The sequence below is a fragment of the Panicum virgatum genome, chromosome 9K (assembly GCF_016808335.1).
Source record: "Panicum virgatum strain AP13 chromosome 9K, P.virgatum_v5, whole genome shotgun sequence".
In the NCBI taxonomy this organism is placed as follows: Eukaryota; Viridiplantae; Streptophyta; class Magnoliopsida; order Poales; family Poaceae; genus Panicum; species Panicum virgatum.
The window spans coordinates 39505199-39519118 of NC_053144.1; the positions used below are offsets into that span (position 1 = coordinate 39505199).

The following is a 13920-nucleotide window of genomic DNA, read 5'->3' on the forward strand; positions in this document are numbered from 1 at the left end:
GATTAAACTACATAACAGGGAGATCGCTATCGAAGCAACGAGAGGAGCCCATACACCCCGGTGACTTTTTGTACCTCCTACCCCCCCATACCGAACATGGAGGATTACTCGGGCTTGGACAGGACTGTCACCACCTGCCAGCTACCTCTACAAACCGTGGGCATAGTTGACATCTAACAACTCTTAGCTAATCTAGACACCATGTCTACACTAGTAAGGGATACTCTAGCGTCTCGCGCGGAGCCCCCACCCTCCGGATGGACAGACATCACACTAGAGCAATCATACGAATACTGGAGCAGTTGATAGAATTCTAAGAACAGAAGACTAACCATCTCTAGCACAGGGCGATCATGCAATGCAAGCATTGAATAATAACGCAACCATGACAAGAAGCATATGTCCGATAACTCAGAACATACTTCGAGCAGATATCGGTAACCATAGTCTATTTCTATTACAAACGACCGAATATTACAAGAGAGAGCTAGAGATGAACCCATACCAGAACTCTCGAGCAACTCCGGCGACTCGATGACTGCTAAACTTCTCCTAAACTCCACTAAGCCTAAAGACTATGCAAGATGAGTAAGAGAGGAGAGGTGTGAGGGGTGTGCGTGTGTGTGTTCTAATCTCTACCCCCCTTTGTATTTATAGCAAGGAGCCACGGGGTGAGACTCTCCAAACCGACCTAAGGGACCAACCAGGAGACGACATGTGGCTTGGTTAAGGCGGTGGGGCCCACGGGCCAGGTCGGCCGACCTGTAGGTCGGTCGGCCTGCCAGTGGCGCCAACCGCCCCCATCTTCTTCGAGCAGGCTGTCTTGGGTCTCCTTGTCTGGTCCACGTTGGTCTTGGCCTGTCTTGACTTGTCTGAATTGGGTTCTTGCATCACTTTGGTCCATCTGAGTCTGAATCGGTGCTCTGATATTTTCTATGATTTTATGTCGGGCCAAAGTGTACTTGTAACCTGCATATTAGCTTCAAAACACAACTTGCATTTTTTAGAAGGTAAAAGTGTGGTTCAGGGACTTTATTGAATAAGGATGCGTGTAAGAAATACAAACTCTCATGATTTTCTGATCAAGTTGACGCCTGGAAATGATCGTTAGTGAGTGTCAACACACATCTAGGGATTATCTAGCCCATGCCTTAGGATTAGTGAAATCTTTTCTGCCTTCTACGAATTTGGCCCTTATTGGTGATGGGGTAGCCGTCGGCTATTCAGGGGAGAAATTCTCTGAATATGTCGAGGAGATGAAACCCATCGCTAATAAGGTTATCAGTGGTCTAGAGACAGCGCCTGAGGGAGAGGCTTGAACATTTGTTGTAATATTCTTTTGGCTTTGTGTGGATGTCTGTCCACAGGAGTACTTTTCACATTTGGATGTATAGTACTTTCTTCTTTGAGTTGATGACTGATCAAGTGGTTGCCTTTTTTACGAAGCTTGTCGCTGGCTACCTTTGGTTGCATCTTTGTCTTGTTCGAGTACCGTAGTAGTCGATTTGTTTGTCATCTCGTGGATTAATAATTCCTTTTAGGAGATAGAGATCTTGTCTTGGCTTGGGTCGAGTATCTTGGTAGTCGACGATTTGTCATCTCATGGGTGAACAATTCCTCTTGGGGGATAGAGATCTTGTCTCATCATTGGTCGAGTACCGTAGTAGTCGAAATTTTGTCGTCTCGTGGACGAATAACTCCTCTTGGGAGATAGAGATCTTCTCGCTTCATAAATCGTGTACCGTAGTAATTGACAAGTTGTCATCTCATGGATGAATAACTCCTCTTGGGAAATAGAGATCTTGTCTCTTCATAAGTCGAGTGTCGTAGTGGTCGACAAGTTGTCATCTCATGGATGAATAGTAGCTCATTTAGGAGATAGAGATCATGTCTCGGATTTTGGTCGAGTACCGTAGTAGTTGACGAGTTGTCATCTCATGGATGAATAATTCTTCTTGGGATATAGGGAACTTGTCCCTTAGGGCCGCGGAGCTCATGTCTCTTAGCCCCAGCTACTCGATACGTCGTGCCTTTTACTTTAACTTAACAAAGAAAAGTTGGTAGTTGAAGTAGCTGATGGAGTAACAACTCCTGAAGAAGGTAGAGAACTTGTCTCTAGGGCCACGGAGATCGTGTCTCTTAGCCCCAGCTATTCGATACGCAGTGCCTTTTACTTTAACTTAACAAAGAAAGGTTGGTAGTCGAAGTAGCTGATGGAGTAACAACTCCTAATGAAGGTAGAGAACTTGTCTCTAGGGCCGCGGAGATCATGTCTCTTAGCCCCAACTACTCTCTGATTGTCAAAAGATGATTTGCTGATGTTGATTCTTTTCTTTGTTGTCCTTGTCGGCAGAAGGTGGAGGTGCTCCGAGTGCTTTGCGAAGGATGATGCATTGGAAACTCGAGTGCTTCCCTTTGGGGTGCAGAAAACATCTTAAATGAAGTTTTTGATGCGTGGAATCGATCTTCGACTGCTTTGTTGGTTGAGTAGGTACTGCGTTGCCATTGCGTCGTTTTGCGAGTTGTACTCGTAGTTGTCAGATAGTTTGAAGTTGGATGTCGGGCTGTAAGCTTCGACTTCTTCATGTTCTTCTCCTTTGTTGAGGATGACTGTTTTCACATTGCGGCCAATGTTGATGACATTGTGTAAATCGCTTTTGGAATAGTCGAAGGAGTCGCCAAGTTGTTTGGTGCTCTGTAGTGAGATTGATATGTCTCTTTTGATCTTGAATCTTCTTCGGGTTCTTGTCCAGGTTGACAATGACCGTGATTCCTGGTGGCGGTGGAGGGATCTCGTAGCTGATTGCTACTATTTCGCTCGTTTCCGCATCGGAAAGGAAATCGTCATAATCGAGGTTCTCTAGTGTCGTAGGATTGACCTTTCGATTTTTAGGTTCCGAGAGTATGGCCATGAAGATTTCGCGATCGTGATCGGGAATTTTCGACTTGTTGTCGTCTTCTTTAATCGAAAGGCCTTTCTGGAACGGTAGTTCTTCGTATTCTGAGAATTGTCTCTCCCCCCCACCCCCCCCCCCCCATTCATGGGTTGGAGTTCTGCTTTTGAAGTGGTGGCGGAAGTCGACTGCTTGTCGGATTCTATCTTCGTATCTATAGCAAATTGTTTCATGGGTCGATTTCCCTTAAGGATTTGATCCGAGTTCGGGTAGAATTCTTCGTTTGACTTGACTTGAGGAGATAATCCGAGCGTGAGACGAAGAAGGTCTTCATCATATGGGAGGGTGTCTGCTGGGGACCATCCGCCTTCGATTCGGGCTGAGAATTCATTTATGAATTTATTGTATTTGTCCAAATTGTCACGTTCTTCTGGAGAAAATAGCTGCGGTATGCGGTGATTTTCTTGTGGAGTGGGAGAATTTGGAGTTTGGATGACGTTGCACCACCGACCCATGTAGTCTTCGATTGAAACAGAGTCTTCTGCAAGGTGAGATTCGGATAGGTACTGATCCAATTGAGCTAGTGGCTTGCTTTGCGATTCATCCCATAGCTTTTTCGCTTTGGATTGTTCCCAAAGTTCTTCAAGCTTATCTGGATTTGACAGTCCTTCCATAAACAAGTCGATGTCGTTTGACCACTCGGCTAGTTCGTCTTCAGAAATTGGCTCGTCAAGTTCTTCAAGGTATTTGATGAATGCTTGGTCCCGTTCCAGCTCTGCCGGGCTGAGTGCCCATGGGTTGGTGAATTCTTCATATTTGTGATCGTAGGAACTCTTGCTATTGAACATGTCTTCTGCTAGCTGAAGGCAGTGTTCGATCTTTTCATCGATATTATCGATGTTTGAAAAAATGTCTTCTGAAGGCTTCTTTTTGCGAGTAGTTTTCGTGAAGCTAGCTTTTGACTTTTTCTTCCGGAGAACTGACTCTGTGAGATTGATGTATCCTTCGATGCTGTTGGAGATCCGGTTGAACTCACTGGATAACTCAGGATTGTCTGCCCGAGAGCATCGGATTTCTTTCATGTCCTTTAGATAATTCTTGATTGTTGCTGTTGAAACCGAATTGATGGGTCGATCTTCTTGAGTGGTCTCCTGTTGACGTCCGGGAAATAGAGTTTTTCCATCAATGATAGTTTCTTGCTTGGAGTCTTCTAGCAATTTGTCCAAATCCTCTTCGAGTTCGGAGAGTGTTTTGGGTCTAAATGCGTCGAATTCGGGTTCCGCTGTTGGAAACCGAAAGCCCGACTTCTTCGAGTTGATCGATGAAGTCGTCGATTTCTTGACGTCTTGCAGCTTCTGAAACTTCTGAAAGGCTTCGATCGATCGGGCGATTGTTGAAGCCCCCTGATCCGTCGGCAACGAAGGTCCAGGAGCCCACGCAGAAAGATGTACCTTCTGTAAGCACCGAGTTGTCGTCGAGAGGAGCTATCGAGTTCTTCTGTCGATTGTTGGCGAGAGGCCCCACGGTGGGCGCCAGCTATCAATGTTTTACTGTCGGGTTCTCCGAGGGATATCCCGATGAGAGCAGTTGTAGGTAGGGACTCGCCGGGATCAGAACGCGATGGTGTAAGGAACACAAGGATTTAGACAGGTTCAGACCGCCGGAGCGTAATACCCTACGTCTTGTGTGGTGGTTTGTATTCCCTTAATTGTTGTTCGATGTGTCTCGTCTGCTTTGGAGGGGTCCTTACTCGCCCTTATATAATTTGGGGGAGCAGGGTTACATGGAAAATCCCAGCCGAGTTTTGTTTGGACCCAGTCCGAGGAGTTCGGCTAGTTTCCGTGTACTCCGACTAGTTCTACTCCTATTCGGATAGATACAATAAAAGTAGGGTATATCCATGTACTACTCTCTACTCTAGAATATTCCGCGCTTGTGAGCAGTCCCGCTGTCCCGGGTGTGACAGCCGTGCCTTTGATTTTGATTTAACAAATAAATGTTGGTACTCGAGGTAGCCAATGGAGTAACGACTCCTGAAGAAGGTAGAGAATTTGTCTTTAGGGCCGCGGAGAGAATGTCTCTTAGCTCCAACTACTCGATAGGCAGTGCCTTTAACTTTGATTTAACAAAGAAAAGTTAATACTCGAGGTAGCCGATGGAGTAACGACTCCTGAAGAAGGTAGATAACTTGTCTCTAGGACCGCTGAGAGTATGTCTCTTAGCCCCGACTACTCGATAGGTTGTGCCTTTGACTTTGATTTAAAAAAAAAGATTGGTATTTGAAGTAACCGATGGAGTAACGTGAAGAAGATAGAGAAAAAAGATAGAGAACTCGTCTCTAGAGTCCCAGAGAACATGTGTCTTAGTCCCGACCGTGCTGATACAGTAACGACCCCTGAAGGTAGAGAACTTTCTTACGCCGCAGACTTAGCCCCGACTACCTACGAGGAAATCAGAACTTGCGCACCTTCCGCGACATCGGCCGCGTCTATTCTGTCCCCGCCGTGAGACTTCCGTCGGACGCCGCCGCGAGTTCTCGGCCTTGGTCCGGCAGTACCACCCGCCTCGACGCTGTCGGATAGGAGCCGCCGGCATCCAGTCTCGGTGCGGGGAGGTCGGCCTTCAGTCTCCGGATCCCGTCCAGCCCTCCTCGACCTGGGCTGTCGCGAAGCCAAGCCGAGCCCGGAGGATAAGGCACAGGCTCGGATGCCTCGCGCGGTGTCCCGGTCGCCTCCGCCCTTCCGACGGCGGCGCTCCCCTTCTCCGCGGTACACCAGCCGTAGGAACAGACGAGATCGCAGCCGCTCCCCCTACTCCTCCCGGTACTTGCCCCCGTACCCCTCTCTAGGTTTCCTTTTATCAGAGCTTAGATTGAAGGAAGGCAGATACTGTTTGCTTTTTTCATCTTCGCAATCCACCTGTTTGAAGGAAGGCAGCTATACTATATGAACGAATGCAGAACAATACAAGAGCGTTATGCAACTAATTGTATCCAGTACACGCTTCTAGAGTTGTTTTGGTAAGTCTCTAGATTGAAAAGCTATACTATTATGAACGAATGCAGAACAATACAAGAGCGTTATGCATCTAATTGTATCCAGTACACGCTTCTAGAGTTGTTTTGGTAAGTCTCTAGATTGAAATATGCATGAAATGTGAACTGCGCATTACTAGAAGGGCACAATATTATTTGATTTGCTGGTGACCTATGTGCAAGTACCGGTGCAGTATCCTAAACCTATTGCTACTCCATATAGATCTAAACACCATATCTAGGACCAGATGCCTATGTTTATCAGGTGCACACGAACAACAACTTAGAATCCCATTTGTTTGAAGTTCATTTCTTGTTTTTCTGATTTCAAACATTCATTATTTACAAACTTTGAGAACTAGCATGCAGCTCAACTCAGGATTGTCTAACTATAACTTTTTATGTACAGATACATTGATAGTCCAGAGGAAACAGTATGCTTTTCCCTTTTTACCATGGTAGCCATAAACAAATGTGTAACTTGGGGGCTTTATTTTGATATGATTGTTCGTAAAATATGAAATTTGCAGAGAATAGCTGATTATCGATGCATATATAACCGCAAAGCAAAAGCTTTGTTGTTATAATGGATAGAAGATTAGTGAGGAAACATTGTTTCAAAAAATCTGGAAAACTAATCCTACCTTTAAGATTTCTTCAACAATAGCAGCAGCAAAGCTTTTATGGCCCAACCAAGTTTGGTAGGCATGAGATGAAACCCAACATGACCAATAAGATTTCTTCTTTTGGATTCTGGTTTCCATTATTTGTCCATGTGAACTATAAGAACCAAGGAAGCACTATGTTCTTGAAAAGGTAATGAGAAATGACCAACATATTTCAAAAGCACAGAATTAATGTATGATAAATACTATAGAAATACAAAAATAACTACAGTTTTGTTCTCCTTAACTGGACATTTTGAAAACGTGGTTTCAATAAGATGGACCAATTGTGAATCGGAGGGAGTTCATGTGGTCAAAAGGCGACACTGACTGTTTGGTCTTCCACTTCTGTTTCGTCTTAGTTAATTTATATGTTTTTGCCAACCATTTTTGTAAGTTTCTTGTATGTTGATGCTTAGAACATAGAATATAGTGTCATGGCCTTCTGTTGAACCCTTAGAACATACTCCCTCTGTTCACTTTTACAATTCGCAATACAAAAATGATAGTCATCAGCAAATGTTTTTAAATATGATACCATTGATTTTTGGCACATAACTGAACTATTATTTGACTAATAGTTGGTCAAAGCATGAACATGATCAGGCCTTATAAAAATGAATTTTGGGACAATTTTGTGGTCTCGGCTCCCTGAAGCAGATAAATTTTTTAATCTCAATGGATGTGTTTGACCGTTTGTGCATTTTCACTATGCATCTTGATATGGCTAGTTGGGATGCGATCTGAATTCAATTTTTTTATGAAGCGATGTTGGCATGTCCACTCTTCCACTTATAGTTAAATATAGTTACCAAGACCTTATCAGCTTCCATTTCTACTGTTATATTTTCTGTTTTAAAGTTTCATTTTTCCATGTTTTAGGCGAAAAACTCGGTCTCCTCCTCCACTATGGGATAGAAGCAACTCACCAACTCCGAGAAGGCACAGAAGTCCACCATCTCCAAGGAGACACAGAAGACGAAGAAGTCGGAGTACTACAAGTTCATTTGTAAATAACTCATGCAGTCCAAGTCACGGATCAGAGAAAATGAATTTATCTGAAAAGCACAAGATGGAGGAAGAAACGAAAAGGTACCCATCGTCTTCTCTTGGGACCTGCATACAAATTGCTGTATTTGCATTTCCCACTTTTGTTGCCTCTTAATTTTTTATAGACAAATCTTTACATTCTAAGGACTATCCGTTAGCACTTAGCTTAGCATTCCATGTCAAGCATTAGGCCCTCTACAATCAGCTGATAAGTTGGTTTTAATAACCCACACAATTTGAATATATTTTGATCATCAACCAAAAGGTCACCATATTTCCCTTCAAGACAAAGTCACCAATACTTGAGCATTGCAACATAATGTGTCATTTACATGTGAACAAATAACACAAGTAGGACTTCCGTACATGCTCCAAAATTGTATATATGCCTCTCTGAATCGAGATTTCTTGGTTGTAGTGAGAAATGCAAAAGAATTGTTATGAAGTAGTATTTTTAGTTTCAGGGTTGTAGTGAGATATTTTGATTGGCAGTACCAAGTGATTGAGTGAACCAGAATGGAGAAACATGAGAATGGGGAACAATGATCAAAGAAAAATATAAAATTATAATCTTGTAAATAAACCCGGACTGTTAGTGATGGATTGTGAAGGCATATTCATTATAATTCCAATAACAATTTAAGAAATGCCATTCTGCAGACAGGATTAAGCAAGCTTATATTATACAGCAAATTTGACAAGTTGCTTGTCACTAAATCATGGAAATTTCTTAACATGCTTTAGGTGCTTGTTGGTCCTAAAATCAATAATATTTTGACTGAGGAACTGGGCCAAAATGGGGGCATACAAACCACAGTTTTGCAGGATTCTTTTATGCCTTGGTATCAGCCTAGTGGTGAGTGCATGGTCCTTGACTACTTGATTTATAGTTTACAGTGTATATTATTTTTTAATATGAAATATTTGAAAGGAATTGCAATATATAGCTATTTGTCAATTTTGTTTAGAAAAAAGTTTCGACTTGGCATTGGCATGAGGTGTTTATGACTAGGCCCTTTTAGCTGAGCCTCCATCAAATTTGATCAAATTGTTACATTTTGCTACGCTCACTATAAAGATTAATAATAATCAAATCCAACTTCAAGACATGTGATGTGGTCTGTTATGGTTATGTGAAAAGATAGGGGAGGGTATGTTTTTTTTTTCCAAACGGTGCAGGAGGACTGCGCGTCATTTCATTTAGGGAAGAAGAAAGGAATGAGTACAGAGGTTAGACAACCCCTGTAATCAGTACAACTCACACCACTAGGTTGACTCTTACAAAGAAACAAACCATGGCCGCACCTGGAGGACATAAGGTGCCCGGGGCAGTGACCTAACAAGGAGCTCCTTGAGCTTGGAAGCTCCTGCCATGCACCAAAGAACACACTCATTAGACACTGTCTGGAGGAGCAACTGAAACTTGGTTGAGCACCCTCAAACACACAGGCATTGCGGTGCTTCCAGACCTCCCACGTGACCATGGTAATCTTTGTTTATAATTGCCAGCCTGAGGAGCTTATACATTCAAGAAGCAAACCATACCTAAAGGATATATTCCTACCAAATTTATAAAGATGACTTTCCTGATTGAAAGGGTAGATAACTTGGACTGAATTATCCATTGCAATTCATTCCTTTTATTAGATATACCTAGCCTGCCAGGATTGTTGATGGGGTCATGGTTGAGGTTCAGGTCCACCTCCTATACTTGATCCCAACAATTATCTTGATGTGATTAGTGATTACTATGTGTTGAGGCTGGTTAGCGTCGACAAGGGATCCTCTGTCGACTAGATCTCAGATCGACAAGGTATCTACTGCTTAGACAAGAACATGCAAGGGTTTTTAGAGGTCCTTGATCGAGAGTAATACCCATCCTATTTTTGTATTTGTATTGATCTGGATGGACAAGTGTGAAGCCTATTACAATGAGGGCAAGGTTGCTGAGCATGCAAGTGTAAAATCTACAGCTTCTGTCCCCTGCATATGGCGCCCCTCTCCCATTATATAGTAGCCAGGCACGACCTTTGTTCTTGAAGTCTGCTAGGGTTCCCTGTTGTATCATGGGTGGCTTCGTTGTAGAGTCCAATCAGATTTGCAATTTATCCAACCGGCTTGTGCACCAAGTTATGTACTCCAATCCCAATAGGGACACGGTATTCTGAAACCTTCCCTTGACATGTCTGCATGTCCTTTGGAATGGATATCTGGTATCCTGATACTCGCGCTTATATTTTTTATTTTATTATTGTTTACTTAAATTGCAACATGTAATTTTTTCAGGGAACTTGCGTTCTCAACGTCATAAACTTTCTTTAGAGTAACAAGCTTGCCTAACGCTTATCCTCTCCAGCCAGTTTGCCCGCGAATTGAGCGGGTACGTGCATATGTCAATTGATAGCAGAGCGGTTGTTTGTGGGCCAAGATGTCAGAGAGAGGAAGTTAACAGATTTTTGACGGAAATGGCAATAAAGGGAATGTAAATTTAGAATAGTGGCAGTGTAGGGAAATGGAAAAATTCAATGGCAGTGAGGGGATCCAAATAAATTCTTGTGTCAATAAGGGAATTTACTCTAGAATCAATAGTATACATCACTAATATAAGACCTATGTTTAGCATTTTCTAACAATAATAATACTACAAAAGAATCATTAACGGGGAGATCAGATAGGAGCTCTCAGCCAGTAAACAAGACTTTTATGACACTGATCTAAATGCATTCATAATTTTTTCATAGAAGCATTTATCTGTGTGTAATTCAATGAACTTTCACACGTGCATATGCATTACCTACGAGATGTAGGGGTGCATATGCATTACCTATGACTCTATGAGATGTAGAGGTGCATATGCCTAACTTAGATGTATGAACACCTATCTATAGGAAGTTCATGTCACTGTCATATCAGTTATTGGAATATGATTTGTTTATAGTGATAGAGCATTTTACCTTTTTTTAATCAAGCAAAATCTCCTTCCTCATAAAGTTTCTACCATGCTTGTTGCTTCTCATCTTTGTTTGGCTATAACACTATTTTACTAATGTCATTGACTCGTTGCTATCGAAGCTTCTCTAGTAGATGTTTTTCCTGTTGAGAACTCAGTTCACGTGTTCTGGCTCTACTTATCATAAATTCATAAGCATACACATTCTCGTAGTTATGGCCATCGTTAGCTTCAAATAGATTTTTTTGCTCATTTTAGTCAGCAATATTATTGCACATTTGTTTAGATTAGAATTGCCTGGCTGGCATAATGTGATGAAGCCAGCTATCAGTTTGTATTGCAGTTGGTGATAATGATTGTAGCATGTAAATATCAGTCCCTGGTATAACATGGTATTGATTTCCAGGCGTCAAAAGGAAGCTGAATTTAAGTTATTGGAAGAGGAGCTTGCTAGAAGAGTCGAAGAAGCTATAAGGAAAAATGTTGAGGAACGTCTGAATTCTGACGAGGTGAAACTTGACATAAAGCGCCGAATTGAGGAGGGTATTAGAAAGTTATTTGATGAGGTTGATGCTCAGCTACAAAGAGAAAAAGAAGCAGCTCTTTATGAAGCCAGGCAGAAAGCAGTAAGTGTTATGCATCCATGATGATTTCTATTACTGATTATTGTTCATAATAACACAATTAGATATCTAGTAAATTGTTGAAAATGAAATATGCAGCTCAAATGAAATATAGGTTCTTCTGGGGACTGTGGAACCCTTTTTGCTTGGATTAACAGTGTTTTACTAGTTTGGCTTTTACTGATTCAACGTCATCATAAGTCCTGCTTTAACCAAAGGATGTAGTCTATGCATAAAGAATAGTTGCCTTCAGAGTGTAGTCAATGTCTTAAAGGTGATTTTAACCTTCTGTCTTTTGTGAAGCATTATAAACCCTTTTATAATTCAGTCTTATTCAAAGAACCACTCAAATCATCAACCCCTCAAATTGTATTTCAATCAAACTTCGCAGGAGCAAGAAAGAAGAGAGAGGGAGGAGCTTGATAGAATGCTTGAAGAGAACAGGCGTAAAGTGTCGGAGGCTCAAAGAAAAGAAGCTCTCGAGCAGCAGCAGAAAGAGTTAGAGCGATATTTGGAGCTGGAAAGAATACAAAAGCAAAGAGAAGAAGCTTTACGCAGAAAGAAAATGGAAGAGGAAGAAGAGAGAGCTAATGAGCTGAGATTACTAGGGAAAAGCCGGCGTTGACCTGGTGCCATCATATAAAATTGAGCAGAGAACCGACTGCGGTGGCTAATTATGTCAAAACACAAATTCAATGACTGATTAGTTTGAGTTCAATAGCTCCTTAGGTTGTGATTTGTGACCAGTGTTGACGTAATCTTGTTCTAGCGTCCATCTGGTGTACTTTAATTTGTTTTCTATGTGCTGGATTGGTATTCCTGAGACACTGATTTTTCTTACGCAAATTAATATGGAATGTTCTCTTCCTCTAATGGGAGTGTTTCTTAAATGTTTCGTACAGTTTAAACTTTGTTTTGATAACTACTGTACATGTGAGCATGAAGATGGTCATGTGTTAAAGGGGGCATTTGACGTCCATGCAGAGAACAATTAAATGTGTTTGTCATGCTGGGCAAGACGTACCAGCACTGAATTCAGGAGGTTCCGACACCACCGACAATCTGGAACATCAATTCTTGATGAATTTGCTTGCAAGTTAACTAATTACAAAGCCAAACTTGTACACCCACCGACCACCGGCAGCAGTCAGTCAATCACCACACCCTCCTCTCTTTGACGAGCCCCTGCACCTCCTCCCAGAGGCCGCCCTTGACGACGCTGGCGAGCCCCAGCACGGCGGGGCTGCACGCGGCGACGCGCCAGAGCCCGGTGCGCACCTCGTCGCGCAGCTGCTCGCGCTCCCACCCGCAGAAGCCGTCGAAGAAGCGGAAGTCCCGGATGCCCACCACGCCGCGCTTGGTGAGCTCCGCGGCGCACCCGACGCTCTCCCGTGTCCCGTAGTGCAGGCCGGGCATCACCTCCTCGAACAGCCCCGTCCGGGCCACCACGTCGCTGCCGGCGGCTGCCCGGGGCCCCAGCAAGAAGAAGAACTCCTCCAGCGGCCCGCCGAAGAAGAGCGGGCGGCTCGAGAAGGTGCCCGCGATGTCGGCGTCGTCCGCGAAGATGGACTCCGCCTCCTTGATGGACATGAGCGACGGGCGGTTCAGGATCACGCCGACGGGGCCCAGCACGCCGCCGGCAGACAGGAGGAGGATCACCGTGCGCTCGAAGATGTGCGAGCTCTCCAGCTTCTCCGTGGCGATGAGCAGGCACCCCTTCTCGGGCTCCACCAGCGGGTGCGCCCACTTGTCGCCGATCTTCACAGGCTGCGGCGGTGTCGCGGTCACGGACGGGTTCACGCTCTTGGCGTGCTGCTCGGCGAAGTAGAGCTGCGCGCGGAAGGACCGCCAGTCGGGGTCGATCACCGGAACCGCGCCGTCCTCCGACGGCCGCGCGTTGAAGCTGCTGCAACCTGCACACGAAGTGCGCGTCGCTCTGGTGAGCAGAGCATTGAGCGAGAAGCAGCTAAAGAAGAGGTCCACGAGTAAAGTGATCGCTCACAAGTGACGGAGGACGGGCCCGCACGCCGGGTGCCGAAGAGAAGATGAGGCTTATTGGGCTTGGCAACGACGACCCTGGCCGGCGTCCCGGGCGATGGTTTGGATGTCAAGAAGCAAGACGTCTCCATTGCTAGCTAGCTAGCGTGCTACTGGCCCGGGGTCGATCACGAGCTCACTTGGACTAGTGCTATACAAGGTAGGAGAGAGCCACAAGTAAATAGGACGAACGGGTGGAGCCGGAGGCAGCGGAGCCTGAGCGCCACAAGATCTTGGTCCTGTGGATTGGGGATATAGCTAGTTCGCTTTTTCGCGCTCCGATCTGGTCCAATGGCGCCCGGCAACGTGGCCCGTCTAAGCGACCGACATGTGCACCAGCCACAAAATGTGGCTCAGGAAGTGCGGCTCAACTACAAGCCACGTTGGGAACTCTTGGCTGGGGAGGCTCGGGGGGATGAGAACACACTGACCAACAGCAACTTGGAGCATGGTGGCGACAGGACCAATGGACCATGCTTCTTGGATCGAGTTTAACAGCTGCCTGTCACTATGCCACGGCCTGCTGGGAGACCAGTCTTTGGTGATGGCTGGGGGCAGCGTGTGGCTGGGAAGCCCTGGGCCAAGAGAAATTGCTCTTGGGCAAAAGCAGAGCAGGGCCAACACATGTCGACCTTTTCCATAACCGTTTGATCTAGCGAACCACGAA

The 13920-nt window shown here is 44.6% G+C and overlaps 2 protein-coding genes across 4 annotated transcripts; one reads left to right on the forward strand and one right to left on the reverse strand.

Moving 5' to 3' along the window:
• The first annotated feature begins 5310 nt into the window (after positions 1-5310).
• LOC120651365 (uncharacterized protein At1g10890-like) lies at positions 5311-12106 on the forward strand. Of its 3 annotated transcripts, none has more exons than XM_039928839.1 (5): positions 5311-5716; positions 5827-5913; positions 7476-7685; positions 11000-11219; positions 11608-12106. In XM_039928839.1, exons 1-5 carry the CDS (start codon positions 5601-5603, stop codon positions 11839-11841), a joined length of 867 nt encoding a protein of 288 aa, XP_039784773.1. In that variant the 5' UTR covers positions 5311-5600; the 3' UTR covers positions 11842-12106. The 3 variants fall into 3 exon arrangements, with proteins under 3 accessions (XP_039784773.1, XP_039784774.1, XP_039784775.1); XM_039928841.1 differs by having other exon boundaries at positions 5321-5716; positions 5823-5913; positions 11608-12089; XM_039928840.1 differs by lacking the exon at positions 5827-5913 and having other exon boundaries at positions 5316-5716; positions 11608-12089.
• A 106-nt stretch (positions 12107-12212) lies between these two features.
• LOC120651364 lies at positions 12213-13449 on the reverse strand. The gene is made up of 2 exons (XM_039928838.1): positions 13219-13449; positions 12213-13129 (listed from the first exon to the last, which is right to left on the reverse strand). The coding sequence occupies exons 1-2, from the start codon at positions 13343-13345 to the stop codon at positions 12372-12374; spliced, it is 885 nt and encodes a 294-aa protein (XP_039784772.1). The 5' UTR covers positions 13346-13449; the 3' UTR covers positions 12213-12371.
• Between the last annotated feature and the right edge of the window lie 471 nt (positions 13450-13920).